The following is a 23,810-nucleotide window of genomic DNA, read 5'->3' as shown; positions in this document are numbered from 1 at the left end:
CACAAAATATACAGAATTCATCTAATTTTCCTTAGTTTAAATATACCATGATTTTCTTTGCAGAAACATTGACATTTGCTCTTTTATTAAGAAATACAATTGTTTTCTGTAAAACTAAGAAGTGCTAGAAAATTATGTTGCAAATGGTTAAACTGTTTCTTCAGTTGGTTTCTCATTTTTTCTCAATATACAGGAGATCTCTTCTGTCTATGAAATTACATTGATTTTATTAGTGAAAGATGAAGTTGCTGCTCATTTTTAGGTTAACTGAATAAATTCTGGTCTACATATGACTCTAAATCATAAATTATTTCAATAATCATTAATTCAGTCGTCTCCATAGAACGGTGACTTACAGTTTACCTAGGTTCCATAGAGACTACTGAAGATGTGAATGACACATCCTTGCGATGGAAGAGGTTACAGTTTCATTTGGGAAGCAAGTATGTAGACAACTAAAGACTACCAGAAATACAAATATAGGTAAGATCCTTAATTCAACTAAAAAAGCATATGAAAAATAAACAGTAATTAACGCATAGTTAGAAAGCAGTTGGGGGGTTGACTTTTGAACACTGTCAATGAGTCTGCTAGTGTTAATTGCACCTGCATTTCCAAAATTTCTTAGATTTATTTAGATATGTAATAGCAAAAATAAAGATAAAATTAAGCTAAAATGTCAGTAGGGAAACAATGATACACAAGTGAATGTTTAGAATTCTCTTTATGCTTTGGTTCATTCAATCATTGTCAAGCAACATTATTTGTTTCTCCCAGAAAACTCACATTTAGCCTAGTGCCTCATGAAATATGTGATTCAAACTATCTTTCTGAATAACATTAGCACCATGAAACCGCAATTATTTCACATCTCATACAGAAGCCCAGATTACTAAACTAAGTTATAATTCTTAAATCACATTAATTCAGGAAGATTTTAGTGCCTGCTTGTTTAACACAATCTTATAAATGATCCCTTAGAAAGGATGTAAAAATCCACACATATCTTAATGGGCTAATGGTGCTCACTGCAGTGTTGAGTCTATAAAAGCTTTTCAAAAGTGAGAGAAATGATGGCATTTTTATCTTACATCGCAAACATAACTGCTCTTCTAAATATCTTTTTGTTTCTAACTTAAGTGCTATTGACAGTAGAAATTTCCCCAAAACAATAATAGAGTATTTAACATAATTTCATTTATTGAAAAAAAAATCCAAGGGAAAATAACATACAGCTATCTGAAACTATTTAGCAGGAGGAAAATATCAAAAGGAAAATGAAATTAAATCTAAACTTTGAGATTTCAAATGAAACTAATATTCAATATAAATTTAACACAATGTATATTTGATTAAACGTACACATTTAAATATATTGATGAAACTCAAGAAATAAAAATGACATCCTGGAAACCCAGGACAACAGTTAAGAGCCATACAAAAACGAACTGAAACTAACAAGCTAATCCCTATTTTATAGAATTTCTCATTGTTTTATTGAAAAATAAGAATACATTTTAGCTCAACTCATGGAAAATTAGTACAAATGAAACTAAATTCAATCAGTTGTAAATATTTCCTTGAGAAAACTATTTCAGTTTCTACCCAGAGTTTAACCTCTGCCCTACTCAACATTTTGAATTCCAGTTCCCTAATTTCAATATGTTCAATGTACGTTCAGGGTAGTGATATCACCACTCTTAATTTATTAAGCTTTAAATTAATATGTTAATAAAGTCATCCATATACAAATATATGGAATATTTCTCCCTCTCTAAGCCTCGCTTATTTTTCTAAGCAGACATGAACATATGGATTGATTCAGAACTGACATAGTTCACATAAAGATTTCAAATCTTTAGTCTTTCTTTTTCTGTGTAATAACAACATACATGTTTACTGATAAATATTATGCATATTCAGCAAAGAACGTTTTATATTAGATTTGAAAAATGTTCTGATCATTCTGTGGTAGCTTTTCTCCTACGTAGAAGTAGAAAAAGCCAGACATTGCTTTTTAAAAATAAGCACTAAGAAAACTAATAAACTGATTAGCCACAAAGGGAACATTGTAGGAAAGGAAATAGCTTGGGAGTGAACCCTATGATTTTATTGTTTTCACAGAAAATGCAATAACTCCTCATTGACATCAACTACCCAGTTGTAAGAAGAGTGTACCTTCTGCTTTGGTGAGACACAGATGAAGCAATTAGTAAAAAGTAGTCATCAACCAAGAAGCAAATTAATTTGGGGTAAAATTTTTCCAGTTTAAATGTCTGTTGATTGGCCCTGATCTTTGAAAGGCACATTAAAAAAAAAAAAGTTTTGTGGTAAATAATATGCATTCACAAGAATACTTGGAAATCAGTCTACAAAAATCAGATTATTCTATCACCATCTTTCAAATCACTAACCAGAGCAAAGAAAAATCGATCATGAAAAACAACACAGTCAGGTTCATACAGTCTTTATAACTAAATGAATTAATTGTTCTTTGAGTTACACATTTTATTGACATATATGTTTATTATAAAGTTTTTAAAATAAAAATGCATGTTTGGTGAAACGTTAATACAGTTGTAATTTGTATTTCATCATATTTTAAAATACAAAAGAATGGAATTATTTTTACTCTATTACATGATGTAACTGACTAGCTGGGTTGTAATTCTCAATGTTATAATTATCATAATTCATTGCCATGCCGAAGTCAATTCTGTGATATGTGTGAAATGAAATACCTCTTTAGTTTAGCCTATTGCATGACATTGTGGTGTACCATGCATCTTTCAAATCTCTTTAAGAAAAATTAATGACAGGCCAAACTTGTGACAAAGTACTGTGAATAACATTGAAGGAAGAAACATTTTAAACAGGGTTATATTATGATTTGTGGTGGAATTAAAAAACACGTAGCAGGAAAAAGAAAAAAAAAGAGTGAACCTAGGTATGTATATAATGTACTTAAAGAGAGGACTCAGATTTTTAAAATGGACAAAATAAAAATTACATTATTTTTAAATACTGCATAGTCAGTGAGCATTTGATGTAAACCTTACAAATATGGTTGGGTGTTTTTTTTTCACTTTAGGGTTTGTCGAAAAGTAGTAATATTAGGCATTGTTTGGCACTTCTGGCAATGTTAGTGACTTCAGTGAATTTCATTATATCTATGATGCATTTCATATATCACTACAAAGAAATGCTGCCAATTGCAATTAAAATGGGCCCAATTGCAGAGATGTTAATATGTAGAGAGACAAGCATTCTTTAACTCATGAAATAGAATAATACTCCAAATTAAAGTTGGGATCAATTACTGGCAATAAGAGATTACATGGTATACTCTTTCTTCCAGAACATTAAAAACTCCATTGCCTGGTGCCTCTCTATAAAAGAACAAAAAATATTGGCATCAATTACACTTTAAATATGTTATCAAAATGGAAAAGGAAAAATATGTTGGTGAGTCCAGTTCATAATAAATACAAAAAGTATTAGGAAAAGGAAGGCAGTTGCTAAATGGGTGTTTTAAAAGTTTCATTATTTTTACTAACATTAAAGAAGAGGTTACTTAACAAAATTTACATTTCACTTGTTCCAGTCTTTTAAAATTTCTGCATTTTATCCATGTACTTTCAATTAAAGCAACTGAACATATGATCTGTAGTGAAAAATGTTGATTCAAATTGTTTGTTGGTTTATGTGAATGATCCAGAACCCATTTGAGATATACATTTTATTACCATCTCAATAAGCCTGATTGCTTTGCACTTCTTCTGATTGCCCCTTTGTTCTTCACATTCATCTGCAATTTTTAAAAAATTTAATCAAAATTAATTTGTGAAGTACCAGCCAGTTCTCATCAACTTCTGAAGCATTGTGTATTCTTACTGTTTGAGATGGTAGGAAAGATTTTAGTATTTTATAAATGCTTAGTAGTAGGATTGAAACTTTTTCTTACAGTAGTTTCTTTGTGCAGGATTACTTAGGATAATAGGACATTTGATTGTTTACCTGAAAAGGACACATGTATATTCAAATATTCTGAATATAGTCTTTTTTTATTTAATTTTTTTTTTTTTGCAAAGCCTCACTCAAATCAATTTAAAGATCAAGGGAGAGAGAGGCAATGAGTTGAGTCTCCTTTTAGATCTCAAACATTTTCATTGCTACTATCATGAATGAGAGTGCAGAAAATCAACTAAAAAGGATGATCTACTGATAAGAGATAGTGGAGAAAAGGGGCTAGTTGCCACAAAATGGAAGTCAAGATGAAGAGAAATTTTGTAAAAAGTAAAAGAAATGCCCCAGATATCGTGTACTTAAATCTCTTTGGTCTGATAAAGTGTACAGGTTACTGTGAAACTGAAAAAATATTAATATGCCTAATTCATTCAAATAAGTTGTGAAACTCATTTGTTTATTATGTTTAATTTAAAGGGCTTGGTTCAGATCAATTCCATCATTACCTAAATATTCAAACTGATCCCCTTTTGAACTGACTGAAAATAGACATTAAATTCCAGGTTCATATATATTTCATATTTAACCTTCAAAGGTTTAACTGCTTTTTGCATGTATTACAAATATAGGAGAGTGCATCAGGGAGTTCCTATTAAAATTTCTTTCTGCAGACATTAAGGTATGTGGAACACTGAAGATTTATCCCATGGTAACCAATAAATTGTATAACTAATTTCATTTTAGTGATAAGTGAATACTTCTCAACAAACACACATACTGCTTGTCATACCTTACCTGGAAAGAGGCTTTATTGAACATAAGCTGTAAAGTTATATTTTAAGTTGAATTACTGAATTTGCACAAACATTTCTACAGAATTGTTTTAAAAAATCAAGCTTTGTCGTTTTCCACTACATTTTGTTGTGCTTTTTATATTAATACTCGCAAATGTTATAATTTAATACTTATATTCCAATTACTTGCATAAGCAGTTTTTTTTTAATCCTGGGGTGTTGAAAGAACATATAATAATAATACTCTTCTTAGGCAAAAGTCTTTTTAAATGAAGTTAAAAGCTGAGATAATTTAAGGAAAAGGATCTTCAAATTTTCATAACCAACAGATTTAAGTGAAATTTACAATGCATTGGAAAACTGGCTGGTTAAAGATATGATTTGTCCTCAGGTAGCTCAAAATCATTTTTACAGGTTTTTGTTTTTTTGTAAAAGTGTTTTTTAATCTTGGTAAAATAATAAAATAATATTTCACAATTTGCACAGAGTCTGACTAAAGGGCAGAGGCATATTACCCTCAGAGTTTAGAATAAAGCCAGATTTTTCAGGCCCAGTTCCACTGTAGAGTTAGTATGCACTGCAATCCCAAACATTTTCTTGTTCCCTCTAAAGCTAGGGCCAATTTCATTTCAAGTGGAGGTTAGAGTAAAAAAAAAATCACTTTTGTGTTCTACCGTCTTCTGCACTAAGTATTCTTAATAACCTTTTGCTCTGGTTGACCCATTTAATAACCTGGAAGAAAAAAAGTGTTGCTCCATATCTGGTCTCAATGGAAGTAATTTTCTAATGGACAATAAGCCGAAAGGCCATGGCTGTCTAGGAGGTTAAACAACAAATATCTTGTCTGCATGGGCTTACGCAGCAGCTTCGGTCCTTTCTTCTTCAGAAGCGGCTTTGTTGTCTTGCCTGTAATTTGCACATTTAGGCTCTGTAGTTTGTTTATAAAATAGTTTTACACAAACCACTCTTAGCAGTGCAAGCTTCTGAGTTGAAAATTATTCAGGCTTGTTTCATTGAAGGCACTTGGTTTCCATGGCAATTTATAAAAGATGGTGGTTTGGTTTCTTCATTGGAACAGATGACGTAGTTTGGGTGTTCAAGTGGCCGCAAGCAAACTCCGATAAGCCTGTGTAATATGTAAGCCCAGGTTTACCATCCTGGATAGTAGTGCATGCAAAAAGAGACAGCATACAGTTATCTAGCTTAGCCATGGGAGAAAAATAATAATAATAAATGTGGGATGGGGATAAGGTGGGGAGAAACATGAATGCTTTAAATAATTCTGAGTTCGGGTTATTTTCAAGGAAGGGTAACAGCCAGAGGTAAAAGGGCCTACATTTATTTAATTCTCTATGAAAACCTTCTCGAAAGGAAAATAAATGCCAGCTCTTCACGTACCCTGTTTACAGTGAGGTTTTTGTTGGCAGGCCATTAGGTTTCCATGGTAACAAGCAAACTATTCATTTGAAACAAAACCAGCCATGACTTTGTGCTTTGACAAGGATTTCTATAGCTTTTTTTTTTTCTTTTTTTCATTTTTTTTTTTTTTCCAGAGTTCAACCAGATGACACTGTGATCTTTTTAGCCACAAAAGCACCTGAAGGTCTCTTCTCTACTCAGGTCAAGAATATCTTTTATGTTTAGTTTGGAGTAAGTTATACTTCCATGATGTCTTTTTATCCCCAGTGCTTAAAAAAATTTGTTTTTATTATTTTGTTTTTGAGTCAGTAGTCAGTGGAGGAATCTTTGGTAGTTTGTTTGTTCAATGTCCATTTACAAAGACTCTTTCTTCATGCCAGTGCCTGGTGAATCTTTTATAGCCTCTGCCAGGATAAGGTCACCTTCGAGGACTTAAGATAGACATGAGGACGATAATGGGAAAAAGCCATATATGAACCAAAATCCCAACAGCACCATCAACGGAATCTAAAGATAAGGAAAATAAATGCAAACAAAAAAAAGAAGAATAAGCATTTCACGTAGCTACTAACACAACCTGGGTGAATAATAAAACAAGTATATGGAGGATATTTATTTTTATTTTGTTTTGTTTATCAGCTTCATTGCTAAGGGAAGTGAAAAGGAAAATGAATATATGGTAAGGCACTTGATAAAAAGATTTACAGATTTTAAATTGATATAATATGCTATGAAAACTTGTTCGTGAGATATTCACAGAGGTTTGTGGTTGAGCTCAATCTTAGAGAGTTCTGCTAGCCCTAGGAAAGCAGGAACATGGAGAAAATTATCAGAAATCTTCACAAAGTAGATTTTTGTTTTTCAAGCTTCCAGAAGTGGATAAGCTTGAAGACTGAAAGAATATCTTAATGAAAACTAGAAAGGGATGATTATGTGTACTGAAATTACTATTGCAACTAGTAGATTATCCATGTTTAGATCAGTCCATTATCTATAAATTATACAAATCATTTTCTCTTTATTTTAACTTTTAGAGGCATGATGAAGTCCATTCTAACTAAAAAATCCCTTCCACCAATCAGCCTGGAAAATTCTACTTAATTGGGATTTCTGTTAAAACCTGGTGTCCAGGTGATGCCTCTTAGAATGCATGCCTTACTGAGGAGGGATAACACAGGTATAATTCATTTACCTAACTAAAGTTACAAAATGGCTTGTATCTAGGGTAGAGTTGAGTTTGACAATGGAGACAAACAATCTTATATCTGGATGGTGTGGACCATAGTTCCATTTATCGCCCGGAAATAATTGGCAGCCTGAGGAATCAGGAAGAGGCTTTCAGCCTTCAGGTTGGTCTGTACTTAGAATATAATATTCATTTAATAATCATCAATCAATCAAATCCTAGTCATCCAAATGAACTTAATAAATGGTAATTAAATGACACAAATGTAACAGTAAACTTTCTGATACCAAATAGATTATTTTTGTTCAATTAAGATTATTTATTTCCCCTAATTTATAGAGTTTAAATAAAAATATCCCCAATACATATAGGGGGTATTTTCATATTTAAAACTGCCGCACATTTTTTGGACTTGCTAGTTTAAGAGGAAAAAAACTAATTATAAAAATATTCTATTGTAATAGAACTTGTACAGTAATGAAGTCCCTATGGGCTTTCACAGGCATTTAACTGTGGCTACTTTTATCAGTTATGCTTTCTTTCTGCACTAGGGAGTAAATAATTTCCTTTGCTTTCCTCCTTTGAAAAGTTTAATTCAATTTATTGAATTTATTTATAAGATTTGTGCTTACATTATGAAAATGTAAACTTTCTGTATATAGTTGTAACTGCCTTTAATTAATAAAATGTTACTGCCACTCAGTCATACTATGAAATTCAAAAGAAATACTATTATCCTTTGAAGAGAATACATGTTTTCCTGTGCATTAGAAAAACTGTTCTTTTGAATATAGCTACTGGTTTTCTAAAGCAGAACTAGACAGATACAAGGATAAATTTTTACTAAATATGGTACTTGAAATACTAAGTTTATGACAAGATACTATGAGCAAAATGGCTCATTGTTATATAAAAATCTTAGTTTTTGTCTTTTGACAATACCTAAGAATTGAGTCAATTCAGTTCATATGAGTAATCAGTGGACAATTGTACACATTTAACTTTCAACATCTAGGCTGATATAGTTTCTCACCAAATATAGAAAATTAACAAAGACTCTGATTTGCTCTAGACTTACACAAGATAGATTCTCATGCTTTTGTATGTGCTAAATAATTGATGAGCAATTTGTGTAAATTTAGTTTGATTACTTTCTCTATATATGACCACAAAATAAAAGACTCCAGATGAGTCTAAGATAATCCTTCAATTGCAGTCATTTTTAACAGGAATGATTTTATAGATTTCATAGCTTCAAATGTGAAATACAGAGATGAGGATTTTAAGAAGTAGCTAAACACATAATTCTAAATCTTTGTGCATTATTTATCATGTTTTATTTATATCTCTTCTATTATAAAATGGACCTGTGATGAAAAAATAAAATTAAAGATATCATTAAACTGTCATATTCAAAAGAGGGTATAAAGTGAAAATCAAATTACTAAACAAGCTTTTGGTGCAGATAGGAGATTAGACCATATTAGGGCTACTTCATTGCTTACTATATGTATTTAGGCTCTTTACAATGCTGAATCTGTTAAAATGGCTGGCAAAAGGCCAGGAGCGGTGGCTCACGCCTGTAATCCCAGCAGTTTGGGAGGCCGAGGCAGGTGGATCACCTGAGGTTGGGAGTTCAAGACCAGCCTGGTCAACATGGTGAAATCCCGTCTCTACTAAAAATACAAAAAATTAGCAGGGCGTGGTGCCGCGCGCCTGTAATCCCAGCTACTCAGGAGGCTGAGGGAAGAAAATCACTTGAACCCGAGAGGCGGAGATTGCAGAGTGAGCAGAGATTGCACAATTGCACTCCAGCCTGTGCAATGAGAGCAAAACTCCGTCTCAAAAAAAAAAAAAAAAAATTTGGCTAAGTCAGGAAATATATTCACTATATTCATAAACTGGAGGCACAAAAACATCTATGCTGATATGGTAAGGCTTGTGTCCTCACACAAATCTCATCTTGAAATATAATCCCCATAATCCCCACGTTTCGAGGGAGAGACCAGGTGGAGGTAATTGAATGATGGGGGCGGTTCCCCCATACTGTTCTCATGAAAGTGAGTTTTCACTAGATCTGATGATTTTATTATTATTATTATTTATTTATGTATTTTGAGACGGAATCTTGCTCTGTTGCCCAGGCTGCAGTACCGTGACGTGATTTCAGCTGACTGCAAGCTCCGCCTCCCGGGTTCACGCCATTCTCATGCCTCAGACTCCCAAGTAGCTGGGACTATAGGGGCCGGCACCACGCCCGGCTAATTTATTTCTTTGTATTTTTTACTAGAGACGGGGTTTCACCGTGTTAGCCAGGATGGTCTCCATTCTCCTGACCTCGTGATCCGCCTACCTCGGCCTCCCAAAGTGCTGGGATTACAGGGGTGAGTCACCGCGCCCAGCCAATCTGATGATTTTATAAGGGGCACTTCCCCCTTCTCTCAGCAATTCTCCTTGCCGCCTGGTGAAGAAGGTACTTTGCTTCCCTTTCACCTTCCGCCATGATTGTGAGTTTCCTTAGGCCTACCAGCCTTGCTGAACTGTGAGTCAATTAAATCTCTTTCCTTTATAAATTGCCCAGTCTTGGGCAGTTCTTTATAGCAGTATGAAGATTGACTAATACAATTTACATTATAAATATGTGCTACGTATACAGGTTCATCAAATATTTTAATAAAAGTTTTAAAATCGTCTAAAACAAATAATGTCAAAGTATTTTAAAATCTTAACAATAAAAGTGTACTTGCCTTACACAGATCTAAATCAAAATGTCACTTCTATTTTATCTTAGGCCAAATATATCTGCAATTGAATTTAATACTTTAAAAATAACTGAAGAAACTTTAGGGTATTAGATATAAGAATTTTTAAATAAACCAACTAAAAATAACTGTTTTTAAAATTAATTTAATTAAATGTTAATTTAATAGTAATGTTACTTTAACGTTACAACAAACCCATCTCAAGCAAAGATACTTACTCTTACTTGCTAGGTCTTGTTTTGCACATTCTCCTTCTGCAATTGATACATCGTCAATAGCAATGTCACCTTCTATTCCAGGACCTCGGATACCTTCAAAAATGAGCTACAAATATGAATGAAACAAACCTAAATGTGGAGCTTTTATTTGCAGATCAATTTCTTTTGAGAAATCAAGGAGACAAAAGTAAACTTGTCAGTAATCCCGGCATCTTTTAGATTTGATGACTTTCAGAATTAAAACGTGCAGAAAACATAAATTGTCATCCCAAAAACGGTAATTCAATCTTCCTTGCACTATATTAGTTTTTCTCATCAAAAGCTCTCTGTCAATTTTAAAGCAAAAGTAAATTTAATCAAATAATACAATAAAAAAATGACTACACATCCTCTTTTAATTTTTAAGGATAAGAAAAAATGTTTTATTTGAAAAGTCTTTCTCTGACATAGATATTTTCTGGTTTTATCTGAACATATAACATTAGTTTTCTAGAAATATTTTAAAGAATGAATCAATTCTGGATTCTTTACAACAGTAATATGTATATTGAAGCCCAGACCAAAGTTTTTCTATCTCTGACATTGATTTCTCACAAACAGATTGAATATGTTCGTCATATTCCCATGTTGACTTTATAATTACCTCCATGATTTCACTGCTGATATTCCATTTTTTAAACTTGAAGATATTTATCAGTCTATTTATGTTGAATATCTCATGGTATACCTTTGAATTTATGGTGGCTATAACAATGGTGGTCACTGAGGCTCAGTGCATGAATATTGAAAGAATAAATGAGTACAATCAGAATCCTTTATTATTAAATATTCAATACAATGACAATAGAAGCACAATTAGCAAATTTATATATATTTTTTATTTTTACAGCAACAAGACTCTTAGAATTTTCTTTATGACTCCCAAATTATTCCTTGCTTTCAGGAAAACTTTTTAATCTTTTTGATACTGTAAGGCAATTCATGCATTTAGTGGTAGGTGTATAGTTCTAGAAAAATATTTACATGTTAAAAGAAAATATCTATTTTGGTCATTCCAAAGAATAGTTTTATAAAAAGCTGTTTCTAACATCAATCTGGTAATGTGCATTATTAATAACATTTCTAGACTTATGTCATCACAACAGACTTGACAATGTTTATTTTTATCAATGCCAAAGTTTTTGTTTTTGTTTTTATTTGAAAACATCTCCTCAAAGGCAAATCAGAGTCATTTCTGAACTTTTCAAAGCTGCTGTCCTGGGAGAGCCATAGCTTTATTACGATGATTTTGAGAGAACTTAGGCTATTTTTGAGAAATTGATCCAATGTTCTTTGATATGCTCTCATAATTTTATCAAAGGGAATCTCCAGGTAGTAAGCAGAGGGAATCACTTGTCAACTTTTGTATTGAGACCCTGTCCTTCACTTAAATGTAGTTCATAAACAAAGAATAATTTTCATGATTTGATAGCAGAGAAAAATGTGAGTTCTTACTGATATATAAATATGATAAATATGGAGTTTCCTGCTTGTGTATGTTAAGATAAGCATGTTCTTAAAGATTCTCCAAAGCCATCTCTTTGAAAAACATTTAAAATGGTCTGTTTCACCGAAGCCAAAACAAAATGGCAGCTGCTAGCTTGGTTCTACTGTTTTATGTACTACGCTTGTTCCTTCAAATGATAAAAGCTTTTGTAGCTACCACGGTTCATCAGAAAACTACAGCACAAGTGTATTACATAAAACACTATAACCAAGTTAGCAGTTTAGCACATTTTCAGTCCTCAGATAGAAGTATTATTGTGGCTGCTTGGAATTGATGACTTCCATTGGAGATAGGATGGTGTCTGGAAAGGTAACTGGGAAGTGGCTTTAAAAAGTCTCAGAAGACTTTTAAACAGTCCTTTATTGGAAGGTCTATGAGAAACAATTTAGAAAAAAAATGAACAGTATAAACATTTGAGAGAATTAAATATGGAGAAAGGGAAGTCATTTTAAGGTGCAGAATATTCCACATTATGGATATAATTTATTTAACCAGTACCCTATAGTCATTGTTAGACATTACAACTGTTATCTCCTATACTGAACAAGGCTGAGGTGACTACATTTCAAGCACATTGTTGTTTAAGGTCTATAAAGTGCCCCTATGAGCAAACTACCTGTGAGAAAATATTTCCGTTTTTCCAAAAGGTAGGTTTTTAAGTCTTGGGGTATATTTTCCCTCTTTGATATGTGTCCCTTACCTGATAGAGAGTCAATGTTAGAGTAAATCAATAGTTACTATTAAATACTCTTTGTAGAGTGCAATACAGGTTTTACAATGTAGCCATAGCAAAGATAAGGGGTTTGCATTCCCATGTGCTTTATGTGGGCAAGTGAGATGTGGTGAAGAGTCTAATAAAGGTGGGTTAAAATGCTCTGCACCTGCTCGCACTTGAAATTTACACAGATAAAGCTGAAGTAAAAATCCTTTTATTAGGAAGGATGTTTGAAAAACATCCCTGTGTTCTGTGTCACTGAAGCCAAAACAAAATGGCAGTACATGGATTTCCCATCTTAGCTATGTAAAGGTAAAAAGTTTGAAGAAAATATCTACGCTTTTTCTTATTCAAAGTACACAATTGCTTTCACTTAGTAAGTTCTTGTTACTTCCAGGTAGGAGTCACATAAAATGGTGAGATTTCTTTAAAAATCAAAACTAAAACATACATGTCATCAAAGTCATTTCTGAATTTTTCAAAGCTGCTATCCTGGGAAAGTCATAGTTCAATTACAACGATCATGCCATTACTCAAAGCATTTCAACACTTCTGCTACTGCTTTTAAAGGATTAAACAATTTTCCTTTTTCTGTTACTTTTCTTTTTCATCCTGTCTTCCTGCCTCCCTGTGCAGCTTGATCAAAATCAAAAGGTTGGACCTAGGCTTGTGCTAAAAAAAGAAAAAGTCCAAGAACAGTGAAATTGTGAAAGACAGACCCTTTTGTAGTCAGATTGAGAGAATGTGTCAGAAACCATCTGTAGTAAACATCAGGAAGCAGATTGATTAATGTAATTTAGTATGTGTGCTACCTACCTACTGGCAATATGTTGACTATAAGTTTGTGGTCTGCTGAAGAGCGAAAGTAGAAACCAACAAAAATCAAAGCATCATGTGTCCACAGGGCTTCGTATACCTACAACATTACCTTATGTGAATATTTCATCCCTTGGTGATATGGAATGAATGAAGTGGTACAGTAAAAAAAAGTAGGCTGATTTGCAAATATATTATTTACATTTATATTTATAATTATTGATACTACATTTTGTCATTGATAAAGCAAGGTAATTTCTTTAAGCATAGTAGGAATTTTAGACATTGTGTGTAAATAAATCTAATTAGTGGTTATTTATTGGAATGATAAAAATAATTTCCAGGAATAAAACTCTTAGTACAGTCATAATTTATATTTTTAATATTTATTTGTAATCTTGTGATGATGAATCTATTTTAATAGGCCAGATAAATACTTGCAGTCTTCCACAGGGTCCTTTTTGAACAGAAAGAAAAAGATCCTGTGTAGCATGTTTGTTTCCTTTTGATTGCCACAGTTTTGCTATTAGGAAAATATAGATTAGTTTTTAACTGGTTGAATTTCACAAAGAAATATTTATTGCATTGTTTTATTTATGCTCTGAGCTCTTGACTACAATTATATTTCTGAATTATTGTAATTAAATTTTATAGATTTGAACAGATTCATAAATGGCTCCTAGACTAAGATCTAGAGAGAGCATGTTTTACTTGACATTGTTTTTGTGTGAGTTAGATTAGACAAATATAAAGTGTAAATATTAAATTTAAATGATGTGCCTTAGCCAAACTTTTAAGCATTTGTAAAAATAAATCTTTGCTTGGCATTTTCTAGAATATAAAGATGAGAAATTATAAGTCCATTAAAATATGATGTGTTTAGCCATAGAAGATGTGATCTTTACACAACAAAAAATATTAATTATATTTATTTTGAGAATTAAGACTCTAGTTTAAAAAGTTAACTTATCATATTTTTATGACTTTCCATCATTATTTTGACTACTATTACATTACAGAGATAAAACCATTTTTGTTTCCTCTTCAGTACTTCTGAAATGCATTTGGTTTAACTGACTTGAAGAAGGAATTAACAGCATCTAGGTACTCATGGAGAAAATGTTAAGGTTTAGGTCTCCTAAAAGAGGGATAAAATTATGCAAAACCTATTCCTCCCATACAATAGCAATATTATTTAAAATTATTTCCCTTAATTGAAATGACGAGTTTAAAATTGAAATGTTTTCACAGTGTGTTCATGCAACTCAGCAAACTTAACATATAAAAAATACTGCATAATCAGAAAATTAACTTTTGGTGAGTAAATTCAAATGGGAATTTTAAAATTAATGTCGACTTCTGTATTAGAATTATACCTCACAAAATCGTTTCAGTTCATCAATTGACAGTTTCTTACACACATTATAATGCTTCAAAGCATATAAATACAGATGTCAAAATAAAAATATAGATGATGCTATGCAAGTGTGTGTTCATATGTAATTTCTCAGCAAGAAAAGAAGAGCTACATGAATCACTAATGAGTAAAAGTAGATGGGGGAATTAAATAATACAATGCACTTCTGATGATTTGCCTTCATTTTTAATGGTGACTTTTGCAAATATTTACAATATAGTTTCTTCCTGACAAAAGGCAAATCACTTCTAATCATTACTGCTAAGGCAAATGCAAAACCCTAAGACTGCAGTTTGAAAACCGACAGTACATATCACTTTGAAAAGCTTCAGGATATAAATATATTTTAAAATAACCATTAGCATTAATAATATTATCTTTATTTTATTACTGGTTTAGTAAATAATTGAACTATCCTCAACCATTACAGAATAAATTTGAAGAGAGACAACATAATAGACCTAGTGGGTAGCCTTGGCTTTTTCCCTGGGGAAACCATCTCAAATCAGAACGGTGAGTTTAACTTCACAGTGCTCTGCCAGTTCAACTTGTGGGACAAATGTCAATTAGCTGTCAGAACTTCTAATGTTAAATAATAATGTGAGAGTCGACTGTTGGGAAAGACAAAGAAATGCATCAAGTTGTGAGCTGGAATTGGTAAATGTTTTTAATGGTTAAGTCAGGAGTCACCATTGTATCCATATAATTGCCCTGGAATGTGGCTTGGAATGCCAGATATGCTACATGAGCATGTAATGTCTACTAATGAGGACAATATTTTCTAACTTATTATTATTCTTAGTTGGAACATAGGGCAGAATGATGTAAGGAGAGCAGTATAGTCTCTTTTCCAGTCCCTGTTACAGTGTTAAGCATTTCTACCTTAATTTTCTCAAAAATTATGTCAAAACCTATTTCTAAGTCTTGAAATGAATAAGTAAGAGCAGGAGATTTCCAGAATCCCTTTCACTTAAACTAAGAAAATGTAAGGAGCATTTTGTGTCTTATAATCTATTTATATACTTTACCCCTGGAAAACATTTGGAATATACTATGAAAGAAGTAAAGCATTAAAAGGGGATGGTTAAATATTTTCCTTGGTATGGGATGTAAAATTAATTGACATTATAAGAATATATCCATTTTGTTTCTTTGGAATTGCCCTAATTTTTTCAAATGTAGCAAAATATATTTTTATCCCAAGCACTGATCATGCTAAGTTAATTCTAGTAAATGAACCCAACATAAATTTCAATAGAATAAAACTTCTACTTGTCTTGAAAAGTACTAAACAATAATTGTATTTTCAACTAAGCAAACTAATTGGACCCACTCAAACAAAGGACTGTCCAAGTAATTTTTAAAGGATTTATGGATCAAATTAATTTAAAGTCATGCAACTCAAAACAAATAAAACAGCATAAATGTTAGTGAAAGAGACTCAAAGTCACTTATATTCCATTTAAAACTTCAAGAGGTAAAAGTTTTGCCTTCCACTTAAATACATCCTCAAATGCCAGAAAGTTACATTTGAGTAATAGTAAAGCTTCTCACAACTTAATTTATATGGTAATATATTGGTATCATTGTTGTTATCAGGAGTTCCTAGAAGATGTTACACACCAAAAAAAGTATTTTTGAGAAGCTTGAGAAGTTATAAAAGATTTTTGGGTAGAAATAATACTTCGTATAAAACAATTCAAAACAAATCTTCTCTAAAATGAAATAAGACAAAAACAACAAAAGTGGCATGGGATTATTTAGTTGTGTTTCATGTTTCCTTGAACAATCAAGATTAATGAACTAAAGTCCTTAGCCAATAGACCTAGAAATATGTTGGGAAATGAAAGAGCATAGATCAAAATAAAAAGATGATTTTATCTATCTTTATTTTCCATTGATCATTTAAATAGCTTAAAAATGCATCAATTCAAACAATTTACAAATACAAATTTTTCCATTTGTTTCCAAGAAATATAGAGTAACAGGAACAAGAGCTGTCTTTCTACTTTAAACAACCAATAACTGGGCCAAGTATATGAAACCACAGTGTTCAGGATACTAGATATCAGATAATGAAGACGTGTGTTCCCTGGGAAATGGGAGTCAAATAAGGTGAATTCTGTTGACCAATACAAAGTTTATAGGCCATGGTGCAAGTAGAGGAAAAGAAGGTGAAACCTGGTAGAAAATCTGAGTTGAGGAGATGAGAGTTCAAAAAAACAAAGGAAGCTGGAATGTTCAGGGCAGAATACCAGAGAAAAACAGTGGCAGAGAAAAAGAGAGAAACAGAGCACTGCAGAGAGTCTCCCTTGAGTATTCAGCAGAGTACTGATCAGGACACGAAATAAGGAATCTACCCAATACTTGGGAAAGAACCAGAGGGATGAATTTGAGTTAACAGTGCCCACCTTCACAGGACTGGGAATGGTGACTGCTCCCATCCACCACATGGAAAAATTTCGTAATATATGGGACATTTGGTGGAGGATTCAGAATAGTCTTGCCTCCATCATGAGAAATAATTAGCCCTATACCAAACATTACTCTAGTCTCGCCTAACAGATCTTAAAAGCAACACCTAAAATAATGAAACTGTTTTGAAGTGACTTAACTATCTTCCCTGAAAAAGCTCAAGAATATTTATAAGAATACAAAAATATTCAGCACCTATCAAGGTAATAGTCACAATGTCTGGTACCCAGTCAAATTACCAGACTTGTAAAAAAATAACGAAAACAATGATCCATTATGAGAAGAAAAATCAATCAACTGAAACCAACCAAGAACTTATATAGATGTTGGCAATAACAGATAATTTAAAATGGTTATAATAACTGGATTTCATACATTTAAAATATTAACTAAAGACATACAAATATTTTCTAAAAAGATTCAAATTGAACTTACAGAGATGAAAAATCCAATGACTTAGATGAAAAATACACCAAATAAAACTAAAAGTAAATTAGACATTGCAGAAGAAACAATTGTTGAATGTGAAGACAGAATAAAAACTGTCACAAATTAAACACAAATAGAAAAAAATGAAAATGCCTTAATGAGTTGTGTGACACTTTCAAGCAATTTTATCTATGTGTGATTGAAATCTTCAAAGGAGAGGAGGACTAGCAGAAGTATCTGAAGAAACATGAGTGAGAAAAACCTCAAATTTTATGAAAACTATAAATCCACAGATCCAAGAAATTTAACGAACACAAAGCACATATAGAAGGAAGAAAAATATATCAAAGCACATCACAATACAATTTATAAAAATGAGTGATAAGGAAAATCTTAAAAGCAACCAGAGAAAAAAGTCACATTACATATAGAAGAATAAATTTAAGGCTCTCCATAGATTTATTCCTGGAAACAATGCAAACAAGAAGAATATGGTACAATATCTGAAAAGTTCTTAAACAACAACAACAACAACAACAACAACAACAAAAACAAGGATGCTTAATCAGAGGAAACTTTCAAAAAATGTGTGATATATTATGATCTTGGTATTTTTGTTTATTGTGAACTTTGCTGGAATTTTGTGTTGGAAAGGCAGTCATGTGGGAAGTGAAAGTATATCTAGAATAATATCAACTTTTTAGAAAAAATTTTGCTTTTTAATGACAATATCAGTATATACATTTTAATATTAAGGTTACTTGTATCAGTAATACTTTGGAATCCTGTCTTCACAGTTTAATTTAGTTTGATGATATGTTGTCATTCATTTTCACAACTGTATTGTTCTTCATAGAAACAAAATGATTCTTTTATTTTTCAAAACCATATGGGAATAAATCTTTTAAATATCTGTAGATAATTGGCTAGCCTTACTCTCTGATTCTTTATCATTGTGAATGACTATATTTTTATCATCCTGGTTTGATTTAGAAGTTCAATCTCCAAAGCAATTAGAATTTATAGATTAGATTACAAGAAAAGGTCATTCTACCAATTAAAAATTGGCACAATTTTCTATACCCTTACTCAACATATGCCATGAAATGCATCCAAAAAAAACACTAGTAGAAGAAATATTCAATGCTATAAATACAGTGTCATGAAATAGATTTGAATTCTTTTGAAATAAGGCATAGAGCTGCAGAAGATATATGTCATAGACTTTGAAGATATTTTACCATATTTTTAAAATATAAAAATATTTGGATATGTAGATATATATTTATATATGTATATATGTTTATACACATTAAAATCATTAAAAACTGTATTAACTCCATTGAAATAGCTTAATCATCTGTTGTCTCTAGCTATAATGGCCAGTGTTGCAGTCTTTACAACTTCTATATTTTTACTGGTAACTCTCTTAGCTAACTCTCTAAGTTTTGCTACTTTTCTATATAGAAACAAAGAAAAATAAAGTCATCTTTATTTTAATAATCAGTGATCAATTACTGATATGGCATTAAATCAAAAGGAACTTTTTGCTATGACTACATAAAATTTCATCAAGAAAAATTCAAACAGATTGAGAATTGATTACCAAGTTCCATTATTATAGAAACTTATATATATACATCTCTCTCTATTTTTTTTTTCAGGGAGTAAAATATAAGCATGTGGTTTTATAGAAATGGATTACATTTTATCCAGGCAAATCATTTAAATTTTGATAAACTATTATTCAAACCAATTACTTGATGAGTATTAATGAATAAAGGAAAAGCGCATTTATCTTTATAAAGCAGCTTTTAGAACTAAAGCAAAACTTAATCATATAATTTTTGTGATGCTTATATCATGGGATTTCTGAATGTTCATATTTTAATATTTCCTCAAGATCTACCTTTAATGTTATGCTCATTTACAGCAATTAATTAGCCAAAATTACTATTCTTACCTGAAATGAAGTAATTGGGTATATATTAACATGAGCCTCATTCCATCTTTGTCCTTTATTCCCACTTGAAGACCACAGTGGATTCTCTATTGTTGTTTGCCCTTTCAAACGTAGATAAACATTTAAGACGCCTAAAAATGACAATAAAATTTTATTTTGCATAGTCATTTTCAACTCAAATTTGTTTTTCCTTGACCAAATACTTGTACACTTTTTAAACTGAAATTTTACAGAACACTCTAGTGTCTTGTCCTCTCTTCTCTCATTTCCTGTTTTGCTCTTATGACATTTGACATTTGATCCAAAAGTAACCATATCCTAATTCCCTAGAACATGTGAATGTTGCCTGATACTGCAAAAGGGATTTAAGGATTTTGCAATGGGGAGATTATTCTAGATTATTAGGGTGAGTCCTAAATGCAATTACATATAGCTTTATAAAACAGAGGCCGAGGGAGATGTGATACAGGAAAGAAGGCCATGAGAGAGAAAGAGATGTTACATGGCTGGTTTCGAAGATGGAGGAAGGGGCCATGAGGACTACTGGCAGCTTCTTGAAGCTAGTAAAGGCAGAGGAAAGGGCTTCTCTCCTGGAGCTTCAGAAGAAGCCAGCTCTGATGACATCTTGATTTTAGGCCCAGAATGCTTTCTGTAGATTTCTATTCTCAAGAATAAGATAATAAATTTGTGCTGTTTTAGGTCATGAAGTTGGTGATCATTTGTTATTTGTTACAGTAGCAAGAGGAAATGAATATAGCATGTAATCATGTACTGACTAACTTGCTCAGAGTTGGACTCTAATTCTGTCATCTTATATTATCATTTAGAATCATATTTTTTCAGTTTGATTTTTACCCGTCTCATTTTTCTTCTAAAATAGTTATTGGAATATAAAATGAAGATAGCTTTTATCTCATCATTTGATATCTCTTTCAACAGTTTAATGTGCTGTACACAGTAATGATATTAATGATGATAATGATATTAATACAATAAATATATTTCGAACACTTACTCCAGATGAGGAATTAATCCTCTCAACAATCCTATGAAGTACTTATTATTATTGTCCCCACATTATAGATGATAAAACTTAGAGGGGTTAAACAATTTGCCCTATGTTATACAGTAAGAACATAGCACAAGCAGGATTTGAACTCAGGGAGTTTCAGAGTCTTACATCTTAATCACTAGGCAATCAATATTTTAATAGATAATTTTAAAAATCAACTTTATTGAGGTAAAATTTACATGCAATAAAATTCATTCATTACTATGTGTACAGGCCAATAATTTTAGACTAATGTCTACTACAATGTAAGTACTCCATCAAGATACAATCAATGTATCTTGGTTATATCAATATTCAAGATACAGAACATTTCCATTTCCTCAAACAATTCTCTCACTTTCCTCTGTAGTTTATCTTCCCAGCCACCCTCCCTTTGCTAGATAACTAGTGATCAGGCTTCTATCACTAATTAATGATTTCTTTTTATAGAGTGTCATATTAATGGAATTAGGCAGTATATAATTTTTGTGTGTTTGGTGACTTTCCCTCAGTGTAACACTGATGATATTTATGTCATTGTTTTATTAGTCATTTTAAATTCAATGCTTAGTTTACTTCTGTTTAATGTACTTTACTGATGTGTTTATACTTAAATACACCATCTTGTTGGTTTGCATTTCTGTCTTCTGTTTTTCCTTCTCCCTATCCCCTTCCATTCCTTTTTTCAGGAATGGATTTTTTTCAGGATTTATAAAAAAACAAAAGATTTCAATTTATGTACTGTACTGACTTCTTAACTATATCTCCTTTTACTATGCATTAGTGATTATTTTAGAGTTAACAAGATACAACTTTTCAGAGTCTAATTAGAGTTAATATTTTACTTCTTCATACTTACAAATCGTAATTCAAACTCTCTTCACATGTTCCACTATTACCTTATCCTATTCACTTCAGATTCTATATCTCCACAAATGTAACAACCTTACACAACATATAATTCATTTATCTTCCTCATTTCTTTACTCAAATATCTTTTACTTTTGTTTACATTGTAAACCTCACTTTACGGTACTATTTTTGAGAGCCAGATATGAATATATTTTCTATAAATTATAAGAAGAAAGGAAATAGGGCATTTCAATTTCCACTTATTCCCATTTCTGGTGGTTTACATTTCTACCTGTAGATCTGAGTTACAATCTGGCACCCACGGCCCAAAGGGCATCCCTTAGCAGTTTTTTGCAGTGGTGAGCTTCTAGGGACAACATTTCTCTGATTCCTTTAAGTAAAAATATTCTCATTTCTCTCATATTTCTCATGAGGTATAGATGGCAGGTTTTGTTTCAGCATATTAAAGGTGTTCCATTATCTTCTGCATGCTATTTCTAATGTGAAATAAACCAGCATTCATTTTTGTTTGTCTTGTACATAGTATGCTTTTCTTTCTCTCTCAGGCCGCTTTGGAGAATTTCCCTTTGTCTTTGGTTTGCAGTAGTTGATTGTGATGAATGTAAATATGGTTTTCTTTAGATTCATCTTGCTCAGGGTTATGCTGAGTTTCTTCTAAGTCTTTTCCATTAATTATTTTAAAAATTTGTTTTATTTAATCTTATTCTTTTTTTAGGAGAGGGGGTCTTGGTCTGTCACCCAGACTGGTGTGCAGTGGTGCCATCGCACCTCACTGCAGCCTCAAACTCCTGGGCTCAAGGGATCTTCCCACCTCAGCTTCCAAAGTAGCTCATACTATAGGGGCACCCCAACATGCCTAGCTTTTTTTTTTTTTTTTTTTTAAGTGAATGGAGTCTCTCCATCTTACTCAGGTGGATCTCCAACTGAGTTCAACCAATCCTTCTGCCTTGGGTTCCCAAAGTGTTTGGGATTACAGATGTGAGTTACCATGCCTGGCCCCATTATTTCTAACAATATTTTCTGCCACATGTCTCTTTCCTTTCTTTTGCACAATTGACTTATATATAAGTCAATTATGTATATAATATATATTTAAGTACTTATATATATAATGTAACTTGATATTCTTTTATAGGTCATTATGGCTCTGTTTATTTGTCTTCAATATTTTCCCCTATTTTCTCAGATTAGAAAATGTTCCTTGTCTTCAAGTTTATTGATTTTTTTTTCTGTCATCTCCAGTCTTCTGTTAAGCCCATCCAGTAAATTTTTTTATTGTACTTTGTAGTATAATTCTTATTTAGTCCTTTTGTATAGTTTCTTTCTCTGCTGAACTTCTTTATCCATTCACTCATTTTATTTCCTTTGATTCTTTCAGCACATTCTCTTATTTCATTGAACACATTTATAATATCTTTTTTTTTTTTTTTTTTTGGAGATGGATTCTCGCTCTGTCGCCCAGGCTGGAGTGCGGTAGCGCGATCTCGATCTTGGCTCACTGCAAGCTTTGCCTCCGGGGTTCATGCCATTCTCCTGCCTCAGCTTCCCAAGTAGCTGGGACTACAGGTGCCAGCTACCACACCCAGCTAATTTTTTGTATTTTTAGTAGAGACGGGGTTTCACCGTGTTAGCCAGAATGGTCTCCATCTCCTGACCTCGTGATCCACCTGCCTCGGCTTCCCAAAGTGCTGGGATTACAGGCGTGAGCCACTGTGCCTGGCCTATAATACCTTGTTTAAAGCCTCTATCTGCTAAGTCCAAAGTTTAACTTTCTTAAGTTTGGTTCCTACGAACTGATGTTAACTTTTTATGGCTATGAATCGTATTTTCTATTTATTTGTATATCTAGTGACTTTCAGTGAGTAATGAGCATTGTAAATAGGACATTATAGAGACTCTTCAGCTGTAATCTTTCTCAGAAGGCTATTGGCTCTTGTTATAGCACACTGTTCAGTTATAAATTGACCATGCTGAACTTGTATAGGCTTGGTTTTCCACTACTAATGCAGATCTGTGAAAACCCAAAATTGTTGCCTTAAATTCTCTAACTTTATGGGACTCAATCTCCAAATCTGTCTTACCTATGAATCTTATTGGGGCTTGCATTTAGGCTTTTTTAGAGAATGTCTAGAGAAGGCCTTTCTCCCAGGTACGATTCTAGCCTTTCTGGTTTCATAGTG

General features: G+C 32.2%; 1 protein-coding gene across 1 annotated transcript in view; it reads right to left on the bottom strand.

The window, feature by feature from the left end:
• Positions 1 to 4,753: 4,753 nt before the first annotated feature.
• The window catches only part of MDGA2 (MAM domain containing glycosylphosphatidylinositol anchor 2), a 297,455-nt gene continuing 278,398 nt past the window's right edge, over positions 4,754 to 23,810 (bottom strand). Inside the window, exons 12-14 of the mRNA XM_033188128.1 lie at positions 19,707 to 19,837; positions 10,346 to 10,451; positions 4,754 to 6,686 (exon numbers count right to left, since the gene is read on the bottom strand). Of these exons, the coding sequence (XP_033044019.1) occupies positions 6,598 to 6,686; positions 10,346 to 10,451; positions 19,707 to 19,837 (326 nt within the window). The 3' untranslated portion in view covers positions 4,754 to 6,597. The remainder of the gene's footprint in view (positions 6,687 to 10,345; positions 10,452 to 19,706; positions 19,838 to 23,810) is intronic.

Source organism: Trachypithecus francoisi, unplaced genomic scaffold (assembly GCF_009764315.1).
Source record: "Trachypithecus francoisi isolate TF-2019V2 unplaced genomic scaffold, Tfra_2.0 Lachesis_group3, whole genome shotgun sequence".
NCBI lineage: Eukaryota > Metazoa > Chordata > Mammalia > Primates > Cercopithecidae > Trachypithecus > Trachypithecus francoisi.
The sequence above is the reverse complement of the archived record's forward strand: the minus strand, read 5'-3'. Positions and strand labels throughout refer to the sequence as shown.